Here is a 26,886-nt window from a genome sequence, read left to right as displayed (position 1 = left end):
CTCACCTGTTACCAATTCACCTGCATACTGAATTGGAATGTGTTCCAGCATTTAACTCAAATGTTCTGTAAACATCTTTGTACTTTTGTCAGTTAAATAAAGGTTCACAAAAGGCGCAGTGAGAAGGGCCTGGGTTCGATTCCCCGGCCGGGTGACCAGGGTCCTTTCTATGTGAAGTTTGCATGTTCTTCTGACGTCTGTGTGGGTTTCCCTCCACAGTCCAAAGGCATACAGTCAGGCTAATTGGAGAAGCTGAACTGCCACTAGGTGTGAATGTGTGACAGTGTATGTCTGGCAGTCTGCCCTGTGATGGACTGGTGACCTGTCTAGGATGTTTCCTGCCTAGGCTGAATGAGTGCTGGGATAGGCTCCAGCACCCTCTGCGATGCAGGAGGATAAGTAGTTCAGATGATCAGTGAATAAATAAAGGTTCAAGTGAACTGACAAATCACAGATTGCTTTGTTGCATTTTACAAAATGTCCCAACTTTTCCAGAAATGGGGTTTGCAAGTGTTCTGTTTGGAGAGATAAGACTTTGGCCTTCCACATAATTGCACATGCAGGGCATTGTAAAGCAAAATACCCAGAGAGAAAATCATTTTATTTCATATTCATTTTACCATTATCAACTGTACATATAAAAACTCAGAAGATAAGGTTCACTGTTCACTGGTCCCTGGATCTGATCACCACCACTGTGAAGAAATAAATGCCCCTGATAAACTTCTCACAACTCTTCCACATCAAAGCCATGTGAATGACTCTTTTGACACCCCAGCAACACATTATTATGCAGACATTTTGAACAATCATTTAAAGTGTATTACAGAAGCTACCAGCAAGGAATAAAGAGGCCCTTCTCTGTAGCCTAGCTGAGCCCTTTGACTGGAAAACTGGAAGGAGTTCCAGATACAGCTTCCAAATTCATTCAGCACAGTTGAAGGTTTGTATGAACCGAGATCTGCCTTAAAGCCCCTCCCTCACCACTTTCCTCACAGACTCTCAAGAGAAGACACGGCCAACGCCCCAATCACTTCCAACCGCCTCTCTCTGCCTTAGGAGAGGCATTTCTCGCTCGAGTCCAACCAGGCAGAAGTTTTGCCACCCACTTCTGGTTCACTCCCTCAAAGTTTGTCGTCAGCTCGAAAAAGGCCCGCCCGGCTTTCCAGCTTTCATTTTCTCCTCAGGACTACTGCAAGAAGGGCCATCTTAAAGACGTGCTCGGGCTCCGTGTAGTTTGCGTGAAGTCTGTAAGGCTGAAGGCTGTAGACATGGCAGACACAGACGCCAGTCCCGCTGCCAGCTGTGTGGAGAAACTGAGGACCTACGTACGGACTCGGAAAGGAACTATTCTGGCTGTTGAAATAGTAAGTTCCTCTCTGAGGTGTGAGCTCAGCTGTTTGTTTGCAGCGTCGTTAACAGGCCGCGCTATTTTCTGCATGTCTAAAAATGTGAGTCGCCATTAAACTCCGGTGTAGGAAACTATTTTGCGCTGTGGTTCATTTTGTATCCCGCCTCCTCTCACAGTTTACTGGCTGAGATTTAGCTCACCGAAGAACTGGCCTTGTGTCTGAGGAGTTGTGAACTTATAACCACGGCAGGTTTGGGTTTTGTCGGCTTATGTCACTGACCAAAGTGAAGAGTACAGTAATACGAAGCGTGCTTATACCGGCAGATGCAGTAGCCTTCATATCCAGTCACAGCAGGAGTCGACAAACTTCATCCGCTCTGCCTCGTCTTCACCTTTAGACAGTGAACCTTTCTTTCTAGCAGAGTAGAAATGTGTCCTCGTAATTCTATCCTTGAGTGGTTTGGTGTGAAACGGTTCACTGTAGATAAGCATACAGACTCTGATACTGTACAGTGGTGCTAATAGGAACCAGGGGTCACAATGTCTACAACACAGTTATAGCTATTGTCCTTACTGTACAATAAACCTAAAGCACCAGTGAACCTGCATGAGCCTGTTGATGTTAATCATGGTAATGATAAAAGAGTAAATCTGGAAGAAAAAAAAGTATTCTTTGGGAACTATTTTGCCCTACAGTGCCCTGCATGTACCTCTGGACTATACGCCTAAAAATATGCGACAATGAATGGATTAAAGTACATTCAAGGCAAAGCCATCCCATGTAATAACTTTCCCGTGAGGGAGCTTTTAGAGGTGGACGCCTGGTTCCTGTCACCATCGCTGTGAACAGGTCTGACTCATTTTCCCTAGAAGAGGTCATTTTACATCAAACCACTCTGCTTACATCTCAACTGTGTATTTATGTAGGATTTTTGAAAAATCGGTGGAGTTCCCCTTTAATAACTATGTTGAACACTGGAGCTTGAGTTTGAACGACGTGCCTTACAGTGAGAGTGCAGAACAGATGCCAGACAACCAAGTGAGTAGAAAATGTATGTCAGCCTATTATAGCTTATGACAGCCTATTACACAGCAATGTCACTGTTCACTTTTTTAGATATCTAATGAGCCTTATATTGACAACACAATGCCCTTAAAACTGTCCCAGGTTTTCATGGTTTCTATTTTGCATGCTTATGCCATTTAGTGGGTGTTTCAGGCTGATTTGAAAGGACAGTATATACACAAAACATGAAATAAATGTTTTTTTTTCTGGAAATGTGCTATCTGGTCTGGGTCATGTTTACATTATTGTTCAGCGTTCTCTTTGGTGTAAGGTTATGAGAAGAAAGACCAAAACAGCACAGTCAAAGTAAGATTTATTAGGCTTGTAAGATATTTCTTTAACACAGATTGGCAGCAGGGCTGAGAAATATGATGATATTTATCATTCTCATCATAAATTACTTCACATGGTTTTATTCAGCACAATACATTGTATCATGATAAAGACAAAATTCCTAATTATTAAATAAATTCTTAAATAAAATCATCTTTAATTGAAGTTAAGTAACTTTTTTTCACCTTAAAACAAGAACTTTGATTACATCACCATGCACTAGTGAGTGGAGAAAAAAATCATTTATCCAGTAATATCATGTTTCACATCCCCCTTCTCCCACCTGTCCTCAAGCAGAAAACTCAGTGTGTGAAATGCTGAATAAAAATCATTGCACCAGTTTGCCGAGAATCAAAAAACTAAATACTGTGACGCATCTTGTGTATATTGTGCATCTTAAGTCAGTAGACCAGAGACTTCCTTTTGCTTTTTAACACATTTAAAAAACTGCTAAGGTAGTGGTTTTCTGTGAAAACTGTGACTACAGTTAATCTGTATTTGGGTTATACCTGATGTAAGTTTTAATAAAAATTTTTTATTATTATTATTTCAGCAAAGCTACTCACTTAAATTTCATTTCAACCAGTGGGGAATCATGACGATAAGTGGTAGGCCTTTAATTCGGACCATTCGTGTCAATTGAATACTGCTGATCCCTATGGGGTTTTTGTAGTTTGTGTTTTTTGGCTGTTTGAGATTAAACAGAGATGTCTGACGCTCCTAAAAGACATTCCATATTTTACTTGAAGCGTGTGTCAAACATGCAGCGGCTTCTCTTTCAGTAGAGAGGTCTGGGACTAAGCTGCATCTCGTGAAGTCCTGACCAGTTGGAGTGCCCACTTTGCTACATCAACGTACACACCATGGAGAAAAACAATTCCAGATTGGCCAGTTTTCCACTGTCCATTTCAGGAATTTAACCCTTTTGTTTCAACTTGAAACAAGAGTAGTACGTGGAATGCTTGTTTAATAAAAGCATTGATCAGTCGAACTACAAATGACACACATGTATTCCCAGAAATCATATATTACTTTATGCAATTTGTGTGCATATTAATCATATTTACATTGTTTTAAATGAAAAATTCACTGAATAGTTGAAAAGGAAAGAGGTAGGAAGCCTCAGCCACAAATACAAACAAATAAGCTTAAAAAATAAAAAAAATAATAAGTACAAAAAAAAATAAAAAGTAATTTGAAATGGCCAGTTGGCCTTTATGCTTTATGTTGTGTCAAAATGTCAGGATGAACAGACCAACAGAATGTCAGGATGAAGAGACCAACAGAATGTCAGGATGAACAGACCAACAGAAATGGTCCATAATTACTTGGAAGAATGATCTATTCATTTACTTCCATTAAGAATGTTTTTATATATATATATACTGTATATAAAACTATATAAGAAAAGTGACCATACTGTAAGAAACAGTTCTAGTGGAGTGACCAGTGTATGGCACCGCCCTGTGTGTGTGTCCAAATATGGCAGACTCATACAGTAACTTTAAGCTACAACTGTGTGAAAAAAAAATGAGTTTTAAAAGAGAAGGAAGTGCTTTAAATAGGAGCTGGTGCAGGGAGTGCACCATCTGCTAAAACTATACCTTCCATTTTCCAAGGAATGTGAGGCCCTGTGAACTGACCATTTCTTTCCATAGGCTACAAAACATCTGCCGCATATAGCAGCAATGTTTAATAAGCATTAATAAGATGCTTCAGTCTGTTATCTGCTCTTCCGCTCATGCTCTTGTCACATTAGACTGTGCTCTTGTTTGCTGTTTATGACTAATCTTGGACTAATCTGTGCTCGCCAACATCACCTCCTTCTACTGTGGTTGCTATTCAGAGCTAACTTAAAGGAGTAGTTTAGCAAAAAAAATACTTTATACCATTTCACCTGTCTCCTACATGTATTCAGGTAGCCAAGACGTTTTTGCTGTCTGAAGTTTCTTTAGCTCTGCATTGGAAGAACAAGGCTAATGTAGCCAATGGAAGCTTATAGCCACCCAGTTTAGCACAGCATAACTCATCATACAGCTATTTCAAACCACACTGAAATGTGGAGTACTACTTACAGATAATACTTTCTTATGTGGTCTCTAATGCATGTAATAGTACAATGAGGTGCCAGAAACCACATCAGCAAGTCTATTTGGGATTAATTAACAACACAGTAAAATGATTTAGGTGTGCAGTTTGAAAAATGCTAACTAGGCCTGAAACATCGATATTAATATTGAAATTCGCAATTTGAATTACATACAGTGTTAACTATAATCGGTATTATCAATAAGTAAACAGTACTGTGCAGAAAAATTGCAATAGAGTGTTTTACCCAAATGGTTCAGCCTTAAATGCTAACTGGAAGGGTATAGGCTAGGTTAGCCTTGTAGCTTCAGTGCAAAACTAAATAAACAAATTCAGACACTAAATATTAGGACAAACTTTATTCTAGTCTTTTCTATTCTATTTCTCTGGGAGATAATCTGTGGATTACATAGACGGTTAATCATCAGATTTTTAAAATGCTATTAAAAAATAACAATAAAAAACATGTACGGCCTTTTAAGAATTCCCAAATTTCTTGGAGTAACTGAAATTTTGCCTAGTGCAGTTTTGAGTTTTTATCAAACTATTCCTTTAATATCACACATCTCGATGCTGACGTAACCAAACATGGTATGAAAATATTGAATCCAATTTCTAGTCTTCATTCTGACCATTTGTTGGTGTTCCGCATCGCTCAGTGTGGTCTGAGTGTGCTTCTCTTATTTTGGATACATTTGCATTCATGGCATTGCAGAGAGGTTAAAGGCTGCTTAAAGGAATACTCCAGCACCTATAGCATACTGTCAGTTACTGCAGGCAACAATTCTGATGTGCTTTCTTGTATTCAGAAAAGAAGTTAAGAGTTGAAACACACACTAGAAGACAGATGCTGAAGCCTCTTCTCACTGGCTCCTGTCAGAAGTGGATTGAGCAACACCTTTTCTGTTCTTTTCTAAGTAAAAGGGAAATGAGTGTTTATGGTAATTGATGTAACTACGCATGCAGCGGATAGAGTCTATAATGAAAAACGCTGAAGTTTCAGTTGTGAACTTTACGTAGGATATGCTCTGTATTGACAAATGCATTATTTCCAATGGGATGTGTGCAGCAGAGTCATACAAAGTGAAAATGTTTTCAGCTTTAGCGCAACACGCTTTGGCCAAGTCAGACTAGCCTTTCGTCCCTGTTGGAGTTAACTACCGGCCACACCAACTTCTCTACTGTGGGCTGCGCTGAGACTAGGCCCTCCATATAAGGTGGCGGGTGGAAGTTCAATAACTTTACTATTTAGAGCTGGACATGACAACACAGCGACTGTGAGAAAGGTCTGTTTCAAGGATGTCTGATCTTATTCACAGAGGGCCACTGTGGCTGCAGATTTTCATTCCAACAAAGCAGGAGCTCACATGATAAGTGGTATGAAGATGAACTGATTGAATGACAGGTATGCTGCCTCTTTGTGGATAAGATTGGACACCACTGGTCTGTTCAAGTATTAGCTAATTATTGGAAATGAACCCCTTAACCAGCCTTAACAAATATTATTACACACTTCTATAACCTAAGAATAGCTCCATTAGTTTACACTGAAGTCACTGTAGCCACTGAATAATACAGTTTTATATGTAATAAGCCTGGATTGTTAGCTTTTTAAACCAAAAGCATTGGACGGAACTTTTGTGTATTTGTCAGTTAACACAACTGATTCATCCTCAGTACCCTTACTAGAAAGCAAAAGGGTTAATCAGCCAATTTTGCTACTTCAGGCTCGTACTTTAATAGTTGCACTGAACAAAACTCATTGCACTTGTTCATATCAGCCATTAATGTCCCACTTAATTGTCAACTAAAATTCACAAGATCATGACGGGCCTGGCTGAAGTATTCCTTTAAAAAAACAGTAGTTCATAAATATTTTATTCACACTGAAGCTAAGTTAGCATGAGGATGAGCAGTATGAGTCCCACAGCATTACCCACATCACAGTATGTCATTACAGCACTAGTGTTTTATACTCAGTCCTTTTCAATACCTTTCTGTTAACATGCTCCACAAAGATTAATCAGGCATTGCTGTTAAAAACGCATCAGAGAGAGTGAAATAGTTGGAGAGCTGTTCTATGCATGCAGTTTGCATGTCTGGAAGGCAGTGAAAGTCGAAGCTTTGTTTTGGAGGTTATTAATGAACAGCTTAGAGATCTTCTGGAAGAGTGAATCAGGGTATAACATTATGTAAGCACGTATTTGAGGCCTGGTTAATTCAGCAGTTATTCAGTGAGTGCTGCTGTATTTATTCCAAGACATGTTATTTCTTGTAAGATCCACAAAAGATATGTCATTGCTGTGAGTTACGCTTTCCATGCCCACACACAAACGGAGTTGACACGCCCTCCGTGATGGAAACCAAGCCTCGGGATGGTAAACTAAAGTCTGAATGACTCATGCATGTTAGGACGTTTTGTAGTACATTAGCATGTGAAAGGTTTTTCACATTTTAGAGGAGCAAAGACACAAAAACTATGAAATAAGTATGGAATTCTGCATTGACCAAAAAAAAAAAACCCTCCTAAACAAATCATCTTTGATCTGTCCTCAAAACTAGCCCCCACCACCTTTTGCCTTGATGCAGCTTTACACAGCCTTGGCATTCTCTCAGGCAGCTTCATAAGGAGCGACCTGGGATGGTTTTCCAAAAGGTTTGAAGATGTTTCAGATACACTTGGCACTTCTTGACTAAGCTGGAACAACTGCCTGTTGGCTTTTATTAAAAGAGAGTTTAAGTGTCAACAGGTTTTTATTCTTATCTAAGAGCAGAGAAACATGTTGAAATTATTGTCTGGCAAAACAGATGCGACACAAAAAAGGTTATCATATATATATTCCTTTATTTCATTTCTAGTCAAAAGTTCCAATAAGTCATTAATTACTCACACGATATTTCTGAGGAGATTAGATAAGGTAAGATTGTCTTTGCATATAGAAGAGGAAAATTGGGAGTTCAACAACTGCTTAAAAGATGCAGAGACCTGGTACATCACCAAAACTGTCACCATCAGATAAACAGCACTCAGAGCTTTCACATTTGAGAGAAAAGAGCCAATCAAGCACCACTCTTACTTCAGATCAGGAAAAAGGACAGCAAAGAACTGTGGGTCTAAAAGGACGTGTAGCTGTGAAGACACTGTGACTGAGAAAAGACCACCCCAACAAACTTCAACCTCATTCAGAATTACTTGGATTGTGAGAAGCAGAAAATGCAACCAATGTCTAAGACTGAACTTTGGAGGTGTGGATAATATCTCACAGATTTCTTTGGAGAACTGAAAGCAAGTGTTCTGAGAAGAATGGATGTTGTAATAAAGGCAAAGGATGAGCACAGTAAGTGCTGAAGAAGTGATATTTCACTATTGAGGCTTCTGTCTAATTATATGCTAATATATTGCCGCTGTTCAAAGAAAAACAAGCATCTCCAAAACGAACTTTACAGGAGACGGCAAACGTGCTTACCTTTTAATGAAACTTAATGTAAAGAGATTTTATTCCAAGTCATTTTGTGGCATTTACATTGGCCCAGTCATCATGCAATTTTCAGACAATGTACTTCTGTAGGAGTACTTCTGTGTTCAAATGACGCAGAGAATTAAAAATAGAGGACATTTGGACAGTGACGTTATATTTCCTGCTTTTTAATTTGTGCTGAAAAATAATGGCATCATGGCTGAGATGAATGGAGAGTGCTGTCTAACAAAGTACTGTACATTGTGAATGTATATTATTTGAAACACCAGCCGCCCTTCATATGTATTTGAGAAGTCAGTGGGTGTTGCATTGTCAGTGTGTCAGCCATTGTGCTTCTGTCAGTGTTTGGATGTAAAGTTCATAGGGTTGTTCATTATCTGTGTACATTCCGTGCGTTTGTGTACATGTGAAACATATGAGTGTATCATTGTGTGTTCATGTTTATAAAGCTCTGTCCATCATCTTGCAAAGTATGTGAGACTGTGTTTTGGGTCTGTTGTGAACATCCGCTAAAAAGCATGGCTTCTTGTGGTGCTGTATTTGAGTGATGCTGCTACACCTATAACAAAATCTCATAGAGTAATTATGCATGACTTGTTATGGTAAAAAGCTATTAAAAAGGGTTAATAAATGTTTGACTATAAAAGAATGAGCCATGATCATGGCACATCTAATAGTCAGTTGCTGCAAGCAATTAAAACTATTTAGAAACTCCAGCAATATATACCATTATGCCATGAATATGTGCATATATACTGTACAAATCATGCCGACGTTACCCCATTTAGCTGAATCATGGATGTTTTGGTCACATTTCAATTGAAAATGAAAATGCACCAGACCCTTGATCACCTCATATTGTCTACTCCATTTAATGTGGAGCAGAGAGTTCAAACAAAAAGCTACCAAATAAGAAGCCATCTCCAGCTTTTTAGAAATTCAAACGTGACTCAACATTTAACCCTGGCTTGCAGGGTTCATGTTAGAAAGCAGTACTGACATAAGTTTTTCTATATATTGTTTTCACTGTTATGCAGATGTTTCAGACTTACTTTTGTTTGTTGTTAAAAATGTTTTTTTTTTATCAAAAAGTGAAGGGACATGTCAGAATAATAAGCCACTATTAACCTTAAAAATTAGGTTTACTTAGGCATCTAAAATTTTATTTTTAAAAATATATATGTCGAAATCATCAGAAATTGTATTTATTCCATGATTTAATTTTTGGCCATATCACCCATTTCTATCCCAAAACAGAATGTTATTCTATATATACTGACTTTTATAAGTAACTTTAGAGGATTTCTCTTGGTCATTTGTCATGAAATGCTCACACAATGTAAAGGGCAGCTGGGGTTTTCATGTGGCATGAAAAAATGACATAAAATTTTGTTTTGATATGACAGCTACAAAATATGTTCACAGGAGTTTTTGTTTGTTTTGTGAATGTTCAGTTCCTCTCTGTAACTCTTCGTAGCTTTGCTCAGTGTGTGTGGTACAGGCGGTTACTGATCTTTCAGTAGTGGGTGTTCTTAAAGGGCCAAAACAGCAGGCCTGAACAGCCCCCTTGAATAGAGGCTCATTGTGCACCGGCTACAGTTCAGTCAGCCGCTGAGCTTCACAGAGGCAGCTTGTGCCAGTCACACGCAGCTCATAAAGCGCCGATACATACGAGCTGGAGGAAAGGCTAGCAGGCTTACATCACCTCAATCATCCTGGAGCCCGCTAGCTTAAAGTGGCCTTCAGACGGGGCAGCTGTAGCTCACAAAGCTTAACCTTTTTAGAGTTGCCTTCAGTAAAGCACGCTTTCATTATGTAACATAATGACAATTTAGGCAAATGAACCCAAATGGAGTCCAAGTTGTGAGTCGCACTGTTTATGGATTTAACTTTCCCCCAGATGTAATCGTCAGCTTCTCTAGTTTTGCACTGGAGCTTATAAACATTGGATTGGTTTACTTAAAGCATCATACATTTTCTTTAAACTGTGTCACTAGACCTACAAGGTTAATGTTGCTAGAAAACAGTTAACAGACTGCTAAAAACATGGCTGTTGTTCAACTTTGCCTCGTAATAATAAATAATGTAATAAATTAAAACAATGTGCTTGGATATGCTGGTTTCATTCATACACTACTGCCATAGATTAGATGTTTTCTAGCTAGCATTATGCTTTAGAGGTGTATCAGTTACTGCACAAAGGCAGGAAAAGAACCATTTCACAAAACATTGCAGGTCACAAAAGAGCACAGTTGTTCTATAATTTGTGTTTGAAGCCTTTTATTTCCACAGAAATTCTAAACCAGGCCTTCAGTATAGACACTTATGTCTTGCTAATTTTTTGGTGGGTATTGAGCAAATCTCCCCAGAGGTGGGAACACGCTATGTACCTGCATAAGCGCACCACTACACTAGTGCTAGTGTACCATGTAACATAACCATGTTGAGTTGCTCAGTAATTTTAAGTGGTTTCTAACACGATGACATACTGCTGTCTAAAAAAAAATGACAGAAAGTGCACTGCGTATCTAAGAACAGCAGCAGACATCTTGAAGACTGTTTTGTCCATATGTCCACCCACCCAAACCCAAAATGGGTCACAAATGTTCTCACTCTTCACTGTCTAACTGTCTCTTACTCATTGCTTCATAGGTGCTCTCCAGTTGAGACTTCCAGCACTGAAGCATGTATTCAGTAGCTTAGCCTTTGCTAATCTTTGCATGCAAAAGTGGTGGCTGTATTTCATTAAGTTCATAAAGAGCGTGTTGACAGTGTTAAACATTTGTCAGGCTAAGCGGATTGAGACTGGACAGGGGAGTAGTGGAGAAAAAAGTGCTGGACGAAATTTATGAGCACACCCCATGCTGGCGCCAGTTCAAAAGAGTGGGTTGATAATAATGCCTGCCTTCTTTTTTTTCATTGGCTTCCATGGTGGAAAAATGCCTTATTTAGCCTGCCTAGAATGCCTGCCTTGAAAATGAACACAGTGTGTTCTATAACAAAACTATCAGTTTTAGACTTCTACGTCCTGCTTTCTTCCAGCATGCCTGCTCAAAGCTATCAAAGAGTATTTGAATATTAAAGCCAGGTGTATTAGAGTAGCCTGCTGGACTTCAGACTTTTTCAAAGTGCTGGGTGACATTAGGCCGCAGTTTGTGGTATGTGCTGGGTGATTAGTGTGTCTGTATCCGGCGTTTGATTGATCGCAATCTCAAATATCCTTTTTCCCCTGAAATTTCACAGAGCGAGTAAAAATAGAGCTAAGAATAAAGCGGAGTTTCAGTTGAGCTGCATGATTTGTGTGTTCCGCTGCCTAGGCAACACTTGTGTTGTGTAGCAGGAGTTCCCCTGACCTCTTACCACTTACAGGTGTTCATATCACTCAGTGGAAATCCACTAGAGTTATCACTAATGTTTATATTAGTAATGGGATAGGCTACAGATTATTTTGACAATTAAAAAAGACCAAACATTACAAAAAGACTTAACTGCAGGGTTAAAATGTTAAAATGTCCTCTGGCCACCAAGCTGATGAATTTTGTGGCCAAAATTAAGAATTATGTGCTCATATGCAAACTGTAAAAAAGGGTTTTCACTGTCAAAGTTCTAAAATGTAATGGTTACTGCCTGTTTTCTGAAAAGCAAAATATGAAAGCAATAAGAAACTGTGTGTGTGTGTGTGTGTGTGTACAAATCTAGGATTTTAAAGGGGTTAAAAGATTCTGAAAGACTTATTGGAAAGAGCTAAATTAGGAAGCCTTAGATAAATGGGATCTGAAAAAGTACATATGTAAAAAGTATAACAACAATGCATGGCAAATGCATGTACATGGGTTTGTTACTTTCAACTTATCATGGCCAATTCATTGAGAAAGTACATTTTAATATACTTTTAATTATAATGAGTAATATTTTTTCAAGTAACCGCTGCCTTTCAGACTCCAGAACTCTGTTATGTCACTGTGGGGGATTGTGTAACTTCATTACCACATCTGTGTTGGTAGCCTCTGTTCAGATCACTATGCAAAGCAAAGCTGGAGCTCTATTTTTCTGATCACTATGGATACCACAAGCAAGACCTTTCAAAAAGTTTCCTGCATGACAAACGCTGTACTCTTTTTCTTTTCTGCTCTCCTAACTGATGAGCAGCTGCCCACTCTCTGTCAACTACAACTTTGTGTCACACGTACAAGCAGGTGTTACGTCTGTCCGCATGTGTGCAAGCTTACTAAGCTGACTTACCACAACACATGTTAACCAACTGACAGTGGGCTGTACCACAAAGTCTGAGGCCACCTGGGAAAGTTTTACATGTGTAACTTATTTATTTATTTTATTTAAAATATCTGTGCAGTAAGCGGTTGAAAAAACACTAACACTGTATAGAAATAAGCCTTAACACAGTAAAGTGGGATTTGTTAGTGTGTTAGCTTAAAAGACTAGTGAACCTTATGCTAAAACAGGCCCATATTTACAGTTGCCGTCTGTCACCTCCTCAAATAATCAATACTTCATGAAAAACAAAATTGTCCTTTTTACATTGTCTACAATCATATTAGGCACAGTTCATTACATCGTTGAAAAGGTAAAATTCATTGTTTTCCTGCAATGTTTGATCAAAGTGTAGTGAGTAAAACGTCTTCTGAGTGTTGAATACACCATCGTGCACCACCAGGTGGGAAAAAATTTTAACCATCAATACCATGTTTTCCAGCAAAGTGTCGCATGCAGCATTACATTCATTTCAGTTGTATTCACTGTGAAGAACGTGTTCATGTCACTGACTGCAGAGGAGTTTGCAAAATTGCATATAAAAATTTGCATTAAGTTCATGTTTAAACATGTAATATTATGTCCGCCAGCTGTGTTAACCTCTGAAGGAGAAGAACCAAACCTCCAAAATAGAAGTGCAAAATAGAAATGCTAATTTTAGCCGTGTTTAACCACTAAACTTCCTAACCTAACATCTCTTCCCCTTTGGCTATCAACACATAAAAGAGAGACTGCCTGAAACACAGTCTGTCGGTAGACGGTGTTATTATCTTTACTTAAGTGATTTTACTGTTTTTTGTAGTTAGCTAGGGTTAGCTGTGTTAGCTATGTTAGCAAGTTGTTTTTTTGCTACAGATTAGTGTGTATTGTGTCTTTACTGTTTATGATGAGAGAGTTACTGTGATGGACTGGCGACCTGTCCAGGGTGTATCCTACCTTCCGCCCGATGACCGCTGGGATAGGCTCCAGCACCCCCCCGCGACCCTGAGGGAGAAGCGGCTTAGAAAATGGATGGATGGATGGATGGATGGATGGATGGATGGATGGATGAGAGAGTTAGCCAGCTTGCTAACTGTACCAACATTTATTCATCACCAATTGTCTTTTAGCAATTTGCTCAAGTTTACTGTAGCAACAGACAGTGAGTCATAGTCAGTGATTTGCACTCTGACTCTAAAGGGACTTCCCAAACTGAATTACCAAATATGCAGTGAGTCTTTTTAGCTGTAGAAGAATGACTAATTTAAACAAAGGTCAAACATGGTAGCTCTGTCAGACGATGGATGGATGGATAGGTAGATTAGCAGTTGCTATTCCTTAGTAAAGACTGGCTGGACTAAGGACGTTGTAAGAGTTTAAGATTGTATTATAACAGCCTCATATGAGTCACTGGGCAATATAACGGTGTTATTGTGTAAATCACCTCTCAGTGCGCTTCTCTGAGCACAACACTGGCATCATCGGTGCTTCTAGAAAACTAAACAACTGAACACTAAACACACACGCACTATATTACCGAAAGTATTCGCCAGTCTGTCTTCACACGCAAATGAAATTAAGTAAGATCCCATTATTAATCCATACGGTTTAATATGATGTCGGCCCACCCTTTGCAGCTATAACAGCTTCAACTCTTCTGGGAAGGTTTTCCACAAGGGTTAGGAGTGTGTTTATGGGAATTTTTGACCGTTCTTCCAGAAGCGCATTTGCGAGGTCAGACACTGATGTTGGACGAGAAGGCCTGGCTCGCAGTCTTGGCTCTAATTCATCCCAAAGGTGTTCTATTAGGTTGAGGTCAGGACTCTGTGCAGGCCAGTCAAGTTCTTCCACACCAAACTTGCTCATCTTTGTCTTTATGGACCTTGCTTTTTGCACTGGTGCGTAGTCTTGTTGGAACAGGAAGGGGCCGTCCCCAAACTGTTCCCACAAGTTTGGGAGCATGAAATTGTCCAAAATGTCTTGGTCTGCTGAAGCATTAAGAGTTCCTTTCACTGGAACTTTAACTAAATCCCTTCCACCCAACTTTACACTTGGCACAATGCAGTCAGATAAGTACCGTTCTCCTGGCAACCGCCAAACCCAGACTGGTCCATCGGATGGCCAGACAGAGAAGTGTGATTCGTTACTCCAGAGAACATGTCTCCATTGCTCTAGAGTCCAGTGGTGGCGCTTTACACCACTCCGTTTGACGCTTTGCATTGCGCTTGGTGATGTAAGGCTTGGATGCAGCTGCTCAGCCATGGAAACCCATTTCATTAAGCTCTCTACGCCGTTATTGGGCTGATCTGAAGGCCACATGAAGTTTGGAGGTCTGTAGTGATTGACTCTGCAGAAAATTTGTGGCTGGGTTGCTGTCAATCCCAGTTGCTTCCACTTTGTTATAATCCCACTGACAGTGGACTGTGGAATATTTAGTAGTGAAGAAATTTCATGACTGGACTTGCACAGGTGGCATCCTATCACAGTACAACGCTGGAATTCACTGAGCTCCTGAGAGTGACCCATTCTTTCACAAATGTTTGTAGAAGCAGTTTGCAGGCCTAGGGACTTGGTTTTATACACCTGTGGCCATGGAAGTGATTGGAACACCTGAATTCAATGATTTAGATGGGTGTGTGAATACTTTTGGCAATATAATGTACGTGTGCTGATTAAGGCTGATGCAGATGTTGATGCATACAATATTTATAAAATGTAGAAATCTGGATGAAATTGGATTAACATTATGGATTTATTTGTAGAGTATTACAAATGCAGTAAAATGAGTAAATTAAAAGACATTTTAGTGTATATTCCAATAAATATTTCATCAAATATTGATAATGTATAAATCTATGTAAAAAGATCTATCTAAATCTAAATGTCCATTACTGATATTTTTTCCCAATGATCTGCAAATATCAATATGATTCCAATATAATGTACTCCAGTTTTTCACATGGCAGTACTGTCCTCATGAAACATGTTTATATATGCATGTTTACATGGAATGACTGAAACCTCCATGCTTACATCACGTTGACTGCGAGTCAACTTGAGTGCAGCACTGAAAATAACAGCTATAGAAATATAGAGGAGGCAGACGCGAGTACTTAGTGCGGCTCTCCCACGGGCATTCAGAGTATAATGGGTCCTTGGTGTGAAACTCTGTAAGGGTATTCCATAACCAGCCCCCCATTTAGCATACGGTGTGGAATGTAGTGCAGTTAGCTCCTCTGACCCGTCTCACCATGCTCTGGTATTTATTTAAAAAAAAAAAAAAAAGCGAAAAAGAACAGAAAAGGATTAAATGCCCCCACAGACTTCCAGGGAGACGAGGAATTTAGAGTGTACTTGTTAATTGCTGGCTTTGTTAGTTTCTGAGTAATGCAGTGTAGTTTGTGAGTAATCTAGCTTTGTGCTGCTAGATTTAAGTGGATTTGTCACTAGACATACCAAGAAGAAAATGATGTCAGTGCCATTGTAATAAATTACATCATGATGTCATTTATCAAGTTTAGCCAGACGGTAGTCCACCTGTTTCTTTACATACTCTATTAGTCTCTTTTAACACTGATTGTGTTTACATGCACTCAATAATCTGATCATTATCAGATTTCTGCAGTCATCTGATAATTCAGATGGTCATGTAAACAGCATACACTGATATTTAAGATCTTAGTAAGGTCTAGAACTCTGATTAAGAAATCTGATGAAGAGATTTTAGCTCAGTGATCAGATTTCTCAGGGCATGTGAACTCTTACTCTGATTCCTTTCGGATTTCTCACTCTGAGCTTGTGTGAAAACAGACAGTGGTACCGGAAATGAGCAAGAAACGTTGCCGTGAGATGCAACAAAACATTTTTGGATTGATCCTAAAACCAAATACATGCTTGATGAAATGAAGGATTTAAATATTTTTCATCTTCTATATGAAGTATGTTCATATTTTCAGGTAAAGTGGCTTTTTTTTTAGTTTTACATTATGTATATGTCATGTCTTCTTTTGTGAGTTTATTGGCTGGTTGCAAAGTAGAAATCTGATTATGGCCTGACTCACGTAGACCTGGAGTTTATGCATGTAAATGCATTGATCATGTAACCGACAAAATCCGATTTTCTGCAGTTATTCAATCAGAATTTGAATCACTATGTTTTGCCAAGTATATACATACAAGAAATTTGTCTTAGTGCACACATGCATGACATGTAACATACTAAACAAACCAGACAAGCAACCAGATTGTTAACAAATATATAGGGCACCGAGGAGGAGGAGCTAAATAGAAGTGTGAATATGTGCATTTCCATTTGTATGGTTTAGATTAAGTTTAAAGTGTGAGATGTCCTCACATTAAGTGTGAGATGTCCACTGTGGTTAATTTGTGCTACAGCTTTAGGGAAAAAGCATGTCTGGCTGTGCTGGTTTTGATGGGTCTGTATTTTTTACCAGAGGGAACTGGCTGGAAGAGGCGATGACTAGGATGATAAAGGTCAGCTGTAATTTTGCCAGTGCGGTTCATTACTCTGCTGTTCTAGATCCTCACTTCTGTCCTGATTATCCGCTGGGGTTCGGCCCATTCTGGTGCGGTAGGGGGACCAAACTCGATGATTATGGAGGATGTGAGGACTGGCTTGATGATTGCTGAGTAGAACTGAATCATCAGGCTCTGTGGCAGGTTGAATTTCCTCAACTGTCTCAGCTGAGCTGTCTTGGCTGTGGAGAGCATGTTTCTCTCCCACTTCAGGTCCCTGTTTATGGTGGGGGCCAGGAGTTTGAGTTTGTTCCTCCACAAATAAAGCAGATTTAAAACCAATGCCAACACCCCTGCAAATTAAACCTGTGACCAGACTGTAAGATAAAATAAGTACCAGAATTTCATCTAAAAATCTGCCGGTAACTCTTGGAAGGTACACCAGGAGAAATCTTTTGCCATCTGAAAAGATCATCAGGGCAAGACTAAGGTTTGCTAATGAATATCTAGGTAAGGACCAGGACTAATGGAACAATATGCAGTGGACAGACAAGTCAAAGATAGAGCTATTTGGCCACAGTACTAGAAGCCATATTTGGTCAGAACTAAAGGCAGCATTTGATCAGAAGAGTCTCATTTCAGCTGTGAAGGATGGTGGTATAAATGTTACGGTTTGGGGCTGCGTCTCTTTTATACAAGAACGTGCTTGAGAACAACATGAGACCATCTGTAATGGACCTTCCAACAGGATAATGATCCCAAACATACAACTAAATCCACCAAAATGGCTCAAAATGAATCAGTGGAAAGTCTAGATCTGAATCCCATTAAAAAGGGGTGGGAAAAAAAAAGTAGATGTGAGAAACTGGTAGACAGTTACAGGAAATGCCTGCATAAAGTTATTTGTGTCAACTTTCTGTTTCTGTGTTGTTTCTGTGTTTAACTGAAGATGAAATACTGATATTTCCACGTTTGTCAAAACAAGAAACATTTTACTTTTTCACATGACTGTACTCATTTTTTCTCTCTCTCTCTCTCTCTCTCTCTCTCTCTCTCTCTTTCTCTCCCCCTTTCTTCTGGTGTAGTTCCTGAGCTTTATCATTATTATATGCTATGCAGCATCACTGTACGGGGGTTATTCAGCAGTGGCTATCTGCGAGATGGTCTTTGCCCTTGTCTTCTTTGTCTTCTTTATGATGGAGTTCGACAAACAGTTTCAGCTCATCAACTGGCCCTGGACTGTAAGTAACGTGAAAAGTTACACAGTGTTCAACCTGTGCCTAAAAAAAACGTGAACTCATTAATGTATCTGCTCATGTGTGCTGAATGTTCATAAACACACAGCTGAAAACGCATCCATCCTGTTGCTGTCATGTCTTTCTCAGGACTTGTTCCGTGCCGGGATTGGTGCACTGTTGTACATCATCACCTCTCTGATCTGTGTGATTGGTGGAGCAGGTGATGGAGCGCGTATCGCAGGCGGGGTAAGACAACTTTTAAATTTTTTTTGCTATTTTTATGCACTTTTAGTCTACTGTTTCTTTTCCTATTCAAAACATTAAGCCAGGAGCGCACAATCCTGGGCCTCAAGATCTACCACCCTGGTGATTTCAGATTTAACGAACCTCTGTCTAATGTTCAGGCCAGAGATATACATACCTTGATGATGCGTTGTCTGTTCTCTGTCTGAGGCAATGCATCTGCACGTTCGCCAAGTGGGAGCAGTCAAGATCCTCTTGTGAACAAATACACTTGTATTGAGAGATGATGAGTTATCAGGATTAAATCGGCCACAACTTCCTTATTACTCAACCGATTTTTACCTTATTTGTTTTGTTCTAATCCTCAGACATAGATTGATCTAGGTCACACGGACTGTTCTCGGTAGCTTTTATTTCTTTAATAACTGATTGTGCTAATTAGCTGTCTGGACCAGCAGGAAAGTATTCAGTCTGCACCTGACATTAAAAACCGAGTTTAGCGTGAGAAACACAATCACACACGTCAGCAAATCCATCTATGTGTGAATCACTTCTAACCTTAATACACATAGAAAGAAGATAAACCCCCAAAGCACAATAATAAGGACAAAGCTGAAGTTGACTTCCTAACCACCAGCTACTTGTTCGAATTTTCCTCTTCCACCTTAAAAGGTGCAGCAGTCACTTTCTGGTGCCTGAAGGAGCACCATTTAAGGCGGAACAGTAAAAACAAGGAGCTGGCAAGTAAGAAGTTGACTTCAGCTTCATGTAAAGAGGTGCTAACATTAATCTGTTATGAGTTTAAGGAATGATATAACTTTCCTAGCTACAAAACATTAATCATTTCTGTAAATAAATAACTACTACATCAAGATCTACTGAATAGACTGTTAAATGAAATAAGCTTAATATAAAACCAAAGGAAAACTAATCACATCAATAGGTTCTCTGTGCCTCATCAACCACACGGCCAAATCTACACATAAACATCAAACCATCCGCATCACACAAACATGAGCGTGGGCCGCTGTGTTCCCTCCGTTATATAACCCTATCCCTCTTTCTGAGTGCTATATTCTTGAAATAGTATCATTTTGGACAGTATCTTTCTTAAACTGCCGCTCTGTAACGGTACTGAAATGTAGTCCAGCAGCGATATTGACTGGGGTGGAAGATTTCCAGGAGCAGGAACGAGCATCACTGCATTAAGCATTGCATTTCATTTTCTTGATTTAAATGTGTACAATACAACATTTCTGCATTAAACAGCAATTTACAGGCTTCGAATACTTGGTCCTGGTATTTCCGAACGAGTTCTCAAATACTTGTTCTCAACATCACTCTTAAAAATAATAATATTTATGTTCCATAATTAGCCGTAGTTTTAAATATGTTCATTACTGCAGTTCAAAATACACCCAGTGCGCAGCAACAGACAGCAATAGTCTGTCTGAATCCCAGCTGCTCGCGCACTATATGGGGCTATGATAGAATCTGTGATTGTAGCCCTCCCATTCAAATACAGTGTGTATGAGTCACATAAGCGGGCACAAGGGTATATTGAATTTAAATGACCATTTCAGTTATCACCATCACGGTTTTAGTTTTGTTCAATTTAATTGCTTTCATGTATTTTATTGATTTATTTTGTTTAGCTAGATTGCTGGTTTTAGCGCAGCCCTCACCAGAAACTAACAAAACTCGGAAAAGTATCACTATACCTACATTGAACTGAAAGGATTCCTCAAACTTGCTGTGCCTCCATGGTATACAAACCACTTATTGTAAATTCTGCACTGAACATTTTTCTTACCATCATTTAAAGTCCTCCCACATGTATTTTCTCACACATTTTTGCTATTTTATCTTTAATGGCCACATGGAAAGTGTTGTGGTTTGTTGTGCTCTGAGGAGAAGTTATGTGAATAACATAAAATAAATGTATGATGCATTCAGCTAAACCAGCTGTAATATATTTATTCTTTTAAAAGGCATTTGCTGATGAAATATGTTGCAATTTAGGCTACACTTTCCAGCTTCACCAATGTATCATCTAACTTCAAATTACTTGGGCCAGCCCCAAATAAAGCCTTTTACTTCGACACGATGTTATATATATACTCATGTGGAAATGATGAATGGACACATTTGAATCAAGAAAATTCAGTGAGTCATTTTTTCAGTGTTTTTCTAGCCATTAAATGTTAATGGTGGGTGTCTAATATATTACAGGTGTTTGGCTTAATTGCTGGCATCCTGTTTGGTTATGATGCCTACACAATTTTTCTGGACATCAAGAGCACTAGAGGACATACTGCTACTTCTACAGGTAAAGAACACCTGTAACATAATAACAGTGATTTCATATGTCAAACATTTAAATGACTCTGAACTTAAGTTATTTCCTCTTGTTCATATTTTTATGGTTTTTATTCCACAGATGACAGAGTTTGAACACTACTTTTGCATCTTGACAGCAACAGCATCGCATGGAAACACTCGAAAACAAAAGATTGAAGAATGGCAAGCTAAGAATTTCAGAGATCGGTCACGATAAGATATGTTGAATGTTGTGGAGATGTAAACACTGCAAAATGAAAATATTACAAGAAAAAAAACCAGAAAGGAATCTGTGGATTGTCAATGAGCCCACTAAATAAGGCTGTAATGATTACTGCTCAGTCAAAGCCACATTGAGCAACAGGAGAAGCTGCTGTCTGACATCTTGGCTAAAAACCTGCAAAAAATGGAGTTATATTGATGGTGGTGTAAAGGCTCCTATTGATGCCGGGCAGAGATCATTGGAAATTAAGGAAAGAATGAGATTGGCTAGAATGATGTAACTAGTTGAACGACCTTGGCTTTACCATGACACAACATTTTGTCAAGTAATTAAGGGACTATCACATGAAGAAAGGGAGCTGACGAGCCTTGGTCCAGTTTAAGCTGGTGCTATTTTTGAGCTTAATTACAGGGCATACTATGCTTATGCTTGGAAGCACCTTGGGTGTAAAATTTTATTCATGGTAGATAACAAGAACTAATAACTTTGATAACTGTATTGATTATTATTAATGAAATTGAAGCTTAAGTGCTATACTGGTAGGAGTTTGTGTGTGTGTTTTTTTTTCATAATAAGTTAATATCTTGATTATCTGTTGCCATAGTAACCTCTTACCTCAATGGCTATTTTGTTAAATGTAATTTGGAGTCAGATCTGAGCAGCAGAAGGTTCTAAGTGCATATTCACCAGAAGCACTGCAGGACAGAAGTCTAATAAACGATAACAATGCCCAAAAAAATTCTGCATTTTGCATGTATTCCTCATTGAGTAGTTTATATATTCTGTAATACTGGCGTGATACATCTCCCTGAAGCCCTAGTTAACCCTGGTGATGTGTTTGTTCCTAAGTGGTCTGGTGGACGCACCACATTATTTATTGTTTTAATCAATACAGCTGTAACAATAAATGTAAAAATACCAGGTGTTTAAAACATCACAAGTGGCCAGTGTAGAGTTCTCCTTTAGCAGCTGTAGCCAGTCAGTAGCCTGTCCATGTTGTCCACCCTCACACACACACACACACACACACACACACTAATAGCAGGCCATGTAGGAGGAGAACATTGTGAAGGGAGACTGCAGCTCCACACTTCCCCGTGGGGGGGGTGTACAGTGTGAAGTCACTGAAAATGTGTTATTTTACATATTCTCCACAGAAAATGAGCAAAGGCCAAGAAATCTGAGGTTGACATAATAATAAATCACATAATTGTTTCTTTTGGTAAACATTGAAAAAGCGTTCCATAGACCCCACCACCACACAAGGGTTATGTATTAGTAAATGATGCTCCTATAAGAATCATAATGTTATGTAATGTTATGTACACAGCGCTGTATTGAGAGAAGGAACGCTCATTGATGTTGCCGTTGTGCTGTAACAGTTGCTTTGTGATCAGGCCCTACTTGTTATTGTGTCATTTAGACTTGAGGTTTTTTTATAACTCGCACAGCTTATGCTGCGTTACAACGTTGTTTTCTAGGTGTACTAGGTGTCGATGAACTTGTAAGCTAAAGAGTCGAGGTGTGCCGTGCTTTGTTTCCTGCATTCTTTTCAACTCAAGAGTGCAGTAATATCACTCACTGCTTCCAGTACAGCCTCCTGAAAATGCATAGTAGACTACTTTAGTTAAATTAGTTTGCCTTATTCTAAAACCATTCTCAGCTAAGCCATATCGCTATGATTTTTTTTCTGTCAGTAATTACAGTCTCAGGATATGCCTTTTTAGAAATATTTTAGACCAAGTGTGAGAGTTTCTTTCTGAGAGTTTTTTTGTTCATCCGTGAAAAACAATGCAGTCCAAAGTAGCTCTCCAGTATTTTAATTCTTTTCACTTTTCTAATGTAACTGTGTTTTTTTTTTTTTTTTCAGGATGCAATGTGCTTCAAAAATGTGTTATAACCACGTTTTATTGGTGTGTGCAACCAATAAAAGCGGGATATATTTAAACAATTCTGGTGTTTTGTCATGGGAAAGCCTTGTGGGAAATGCATGTATGTAGCTCCACCTTCTGGACATCTTGCTGAAGGAATCTCTACAACTCTTAATATGAACTGCATGTGTGTGTGTGTGCTTGTGTGTGTGCTTGTGTGTGTGTGTGCGTGCGTGCGTGTGTGCGTGCGTGCGTGTGTATATATATATATATATATATATATATATATATATATATATATATATATATATATATATATATATATAAGTGTTTGTCCTGATACAGATTGCTTATGGATGTTTTACACTTCGTAAATGTGTGCCAACATGTATATACGTGCTAGTCTGATCACTTCTTAGATAGAATTTGGCTGCAGCTAAATGTGCATGAATGCAATCCTAAAAATATAATTATTACCAACCTTGGAAGACACATGAATTTTCTTTTTGCCTCATACAGTACCTGAAGTCATTGTAAGCACATAAAAGCTCCCACTGTAGATGTAAACAATAAGTAAGAGGATTAAAGCTCATTAGCTTTACTTCTACTGGAGGGTGAACCACTACCAATTCCTAGATTCATGTTTTTTCAGTCTTATTCTTTCTATATTAAATGTTTGACTGACACACCAACAGAAGTGTCCAGCTAAATGATGAAGGGAGTTAATATACTAAGGAAATACAAGTGAAACATGAAAATAAAAGGAGGTGGTAATAAGTGTCTTAGATAAGTAATAAATAATTGAGTGGCAGTAAAAAGGCTTGCAATGCACTTTGCCTGGAAAAGGCACAAGCATCATCCACAGAATATCTGGAAGGCAAGTTCAAGCATGGCTAAATAAACTGTAAATCTGTTGAACGCCCAGGGAAGGCCCTGTTTTCTCAAACGAAACTGAATTATCACAATTTGCACAAAATGACTTTTGACTCGCCAGAATTAAGAGCTCAGGATATCTCATCATGCCCCACTCAAAGGAATCCCATAAGGAAATCTGATATATGGCAATCTATGGATTTCAAACATATGACATATATGACCTTGTATCTCCATTTTTGTTGGTATTTGACATAATTTGAAAATAACTGTTGCTCTTTACATTGCGTTTAGATTTCTTGATGAACAGACCAACATGACTTGGAAAAAACTCTGGTTCCATTGACTTACATTATAAGTAAAGTAGGTTTTTTCCTTCTCCTGTAAAGTTACCGTTTTGGAGATACAAGGTTTTGATCCGACAGTAGCGCTATATGGATTTCCCTTATATCCAACTTTCAATAGTCACAAATGGACATATATGTGATATATATGGCAACTTATTTGAAATTGGCCATTTTCAAATATCGGGCACATCTTTCAGCCATACATTAACATATACAAACATAAGTGTCACACATACAGTGCCCTCCATAATTATTGGCACCCCTGGTTAAGATGTGTTCTTTAGCTTCTAATAAATTGAGGGTTTTTTTAAATAATATAGGACCACGATGGAAAAAAGAGCAAAATCCAACCTTTATCTCAAGTGCATTTATTCAGTAGGAAAAAAATCCCACATTAAGAAATAATTGTTTAACATCAAATAATGTGTGCCACAATTATTAGCACCCCTGATGTTAATACTTTGTACAACCCCCCTTTGCCAACAAAACAGCACCTAATCTTCTCCTATAATGTTTCACAAGATGGGAGAACACAGAAAGAGGTATCTTCGACCATTCCTCTTTGCACAATCTCTCTAAATCATCCAGCGACCTGGGTCCTCTCCTCTGCACTCTCCTCTTCAGCTCACCCCACAGGTTTTCAATGGGGTTAAGGTCTGGGGACTGAGATGGCCATGGGAGGAGCTTGATTCTGTGTGTGGTCAACCATTTCTGTGTAGATCTTGCCATATGTTTAGGGTCATTATCTTGCTGAAAGACCCAGTGACGACCCATCTTCAGCTTTCGGGCAGAAGCCACCAGATTTTGTTTTAAAATGTCCTGGTATTTCAAAGCATTCATGATGCCATGCACCCTAACAAGGTTCCCTGGGCCTTTGGAAGAAAAGCAGGCCCACAGCATCACTGATCCTCCCCCGTATTTCACAGTGGGCATGAGGTGCTTTTCTGCATACTCAGCTCTTGTGTTACGCCAGACCCACTTACAGCATTTGTTGCCAAAAAGCTCTATCTTTGTTTCATCTGACCAAAGCACACGGTCCCAGTTGAAGTCCCAGTACTGCTTAGCAAACTCCAAACGTTTACGTTTATGATTGTGAGTGAGAAAAGGTTTTTTCCGTGCATGCCTCCCAAACAGCTTGTTGGCGTGTAGATAGCGTCTGATGGTTGTTTTGGAGACTTCGTGACCCCAAGATGCTACCATTTGTTGCAGTTCCGTAACAGTGAGCTTTGGAGAACTTTTTATTTCTCTTATCATCCTCCTCACTGTGCGTGGTGGCAAAATAAACTTGCGTCCTCGTCCAGACTTGTTTACCACTGTTCCAGTTGTTTTAAACTTCTTAATAATTCCTCTGACAGTAGATACGGACAGGTGTAGGTGAGTGGCTATTTTCTTGTAGCCATTGCCTGACCTGTGAAGGTCAACACACATCTGCCTTACTTGAATGCTATGTTCCTTTGTCTTTCCCATGTTGAAGAGAAATGGCCTCTGTGTCACGTCATAATTATACCCCAGGGAAACAGGAAGTTGTGAATTGCTAATTAAATGTTCCTACATACTTTGATTAACTTCGTAAACTACTGTAGAAGTGACAGAAATTCTTTAATTACATTTATTTCCTAAGAATTGTTAGGGGTGCCAATAATTGTGGAACAGGTGATTTTATGAAGAAAAATTATTTCTTAGTCAGGGATTTTATTTTCCCCCTAAAACTCTACTTGAGTTAAAGGTTACATTTTTCTACAATTTTCAGTGTGACAGTATGTTTCCACAATAAAAACTGAATTTATTTTAAGGCTTTTGACACATCTTAACCAGGGGTGCCAATAATTATGAGGGCACTGTACTTTAAAATAGCCTATATGATAGGAAACATTCATATATGGACAGCATATTACTCGTATATGCTACCTGCCTGTTACATTACAGAAGGCTTTTATACATGTTCTTTGTTTCTTCCATATATTTCCTAATGAACTGAAACTTAGTATAAAAACTACATAACTAAACTCTCATATATGTAACTATAATGATGCTCTACGGTATTATCACAGCTACATAACTATGCTATGCAACAAGTCATTAAAACAGGAAAATAGTAAAAAAAATTGTTCTATGACATTTAAATAATGTAATATTTACAAGATAGTAACAATTACACCTGCACTGGGATGCGTATACTCTTATGATCCATCTATTATTCATGTATGTCCGTTATTTGAAACTTACATACATGTACACAGCATATATGTACATATATTCATATACTTTGAAAAATGAATGGAACTGTTGTGAAAATTCAGGCTGTGGACAGTTAGGTTTTCCAAGGATGAGGATGAATGAAGCCATTCAGTATCTCACTGACACCTTACATTTTGTGCCACAAGGTGGCAGCATCTACTGCTTTACTAAAAACGCCCAACAAACAACCTCAGCTCTTGACTCAACGTTTAAATACACAGCACAAGCACACAGAACGATAAGAGGATGAAACACGGCCATGCTCAGAACACTACACGAATCCACATAAGCCTACATACATGAAACAATTACATGAATTGTTTAAAAGACCCTTTTAAGACGATGTCGTAGCGTTCTTTTCTAATTAAAGGGGAACCAACTGTCAGAGTTTCTGAATAATTCAGTCCTTCAGATGTGAACAAAGTCATTCAGAGTGCTTTGGTGTGAAATGCTGTGCTCTAGAGAAACG

General features: G+C 38.8%; 1 protein-coding gene across 1 annotated transcript; it reads left to right on the top strand.

Moving 5' to 3' along the window:
* Positions 1 to 1,007: 1,007 nt before the first annotated feature.
* plp2 (proteolipid protein 2) lies at positions 1,008 to 23,039 on the top strand. Its single transcript, XM_017696459.2, has 5 exons — positions 1,008 to 1,367; positions 18,130 to 18,285; positions 18,430 to 18,528; positions 20,758 to 20,854; positions 20,966 to 23,039. Exons 1-5 carry the CDS (start codon positions 1,272 to 1,274, stop codon positions 20,977 to 20,979), a joined length of 462 nt encoding a protein of 153 aa, XP_017551948.1. The 5' UTR covers positions 1,008 to 1,271; the 3' UTR covers positions 20,980 to 23,039.
* Positions 23,040 to 26,886: the final 3,847 nt, after the last annotated feature.

Source organism: Pygocentrus nattereri, chromosome 29, assembly GCF_015220715.1.
Source record: "Pygocentrus nattereri isolate fPygNat1 chromosome 29, fPygNat1.pri, whole genome shotgun sequence".
Classification (NCBI taxonomy): domain Eukaryota; kingdom Metazoa; phylum Chordata; class Actinopteri; order Characiformes; family Serrasalmidae; genus Pygocentrus; species Pygocentrus nattereri.
This window is presented reverse-complemented; position numbering and strand designations above follow the sequence as displayed.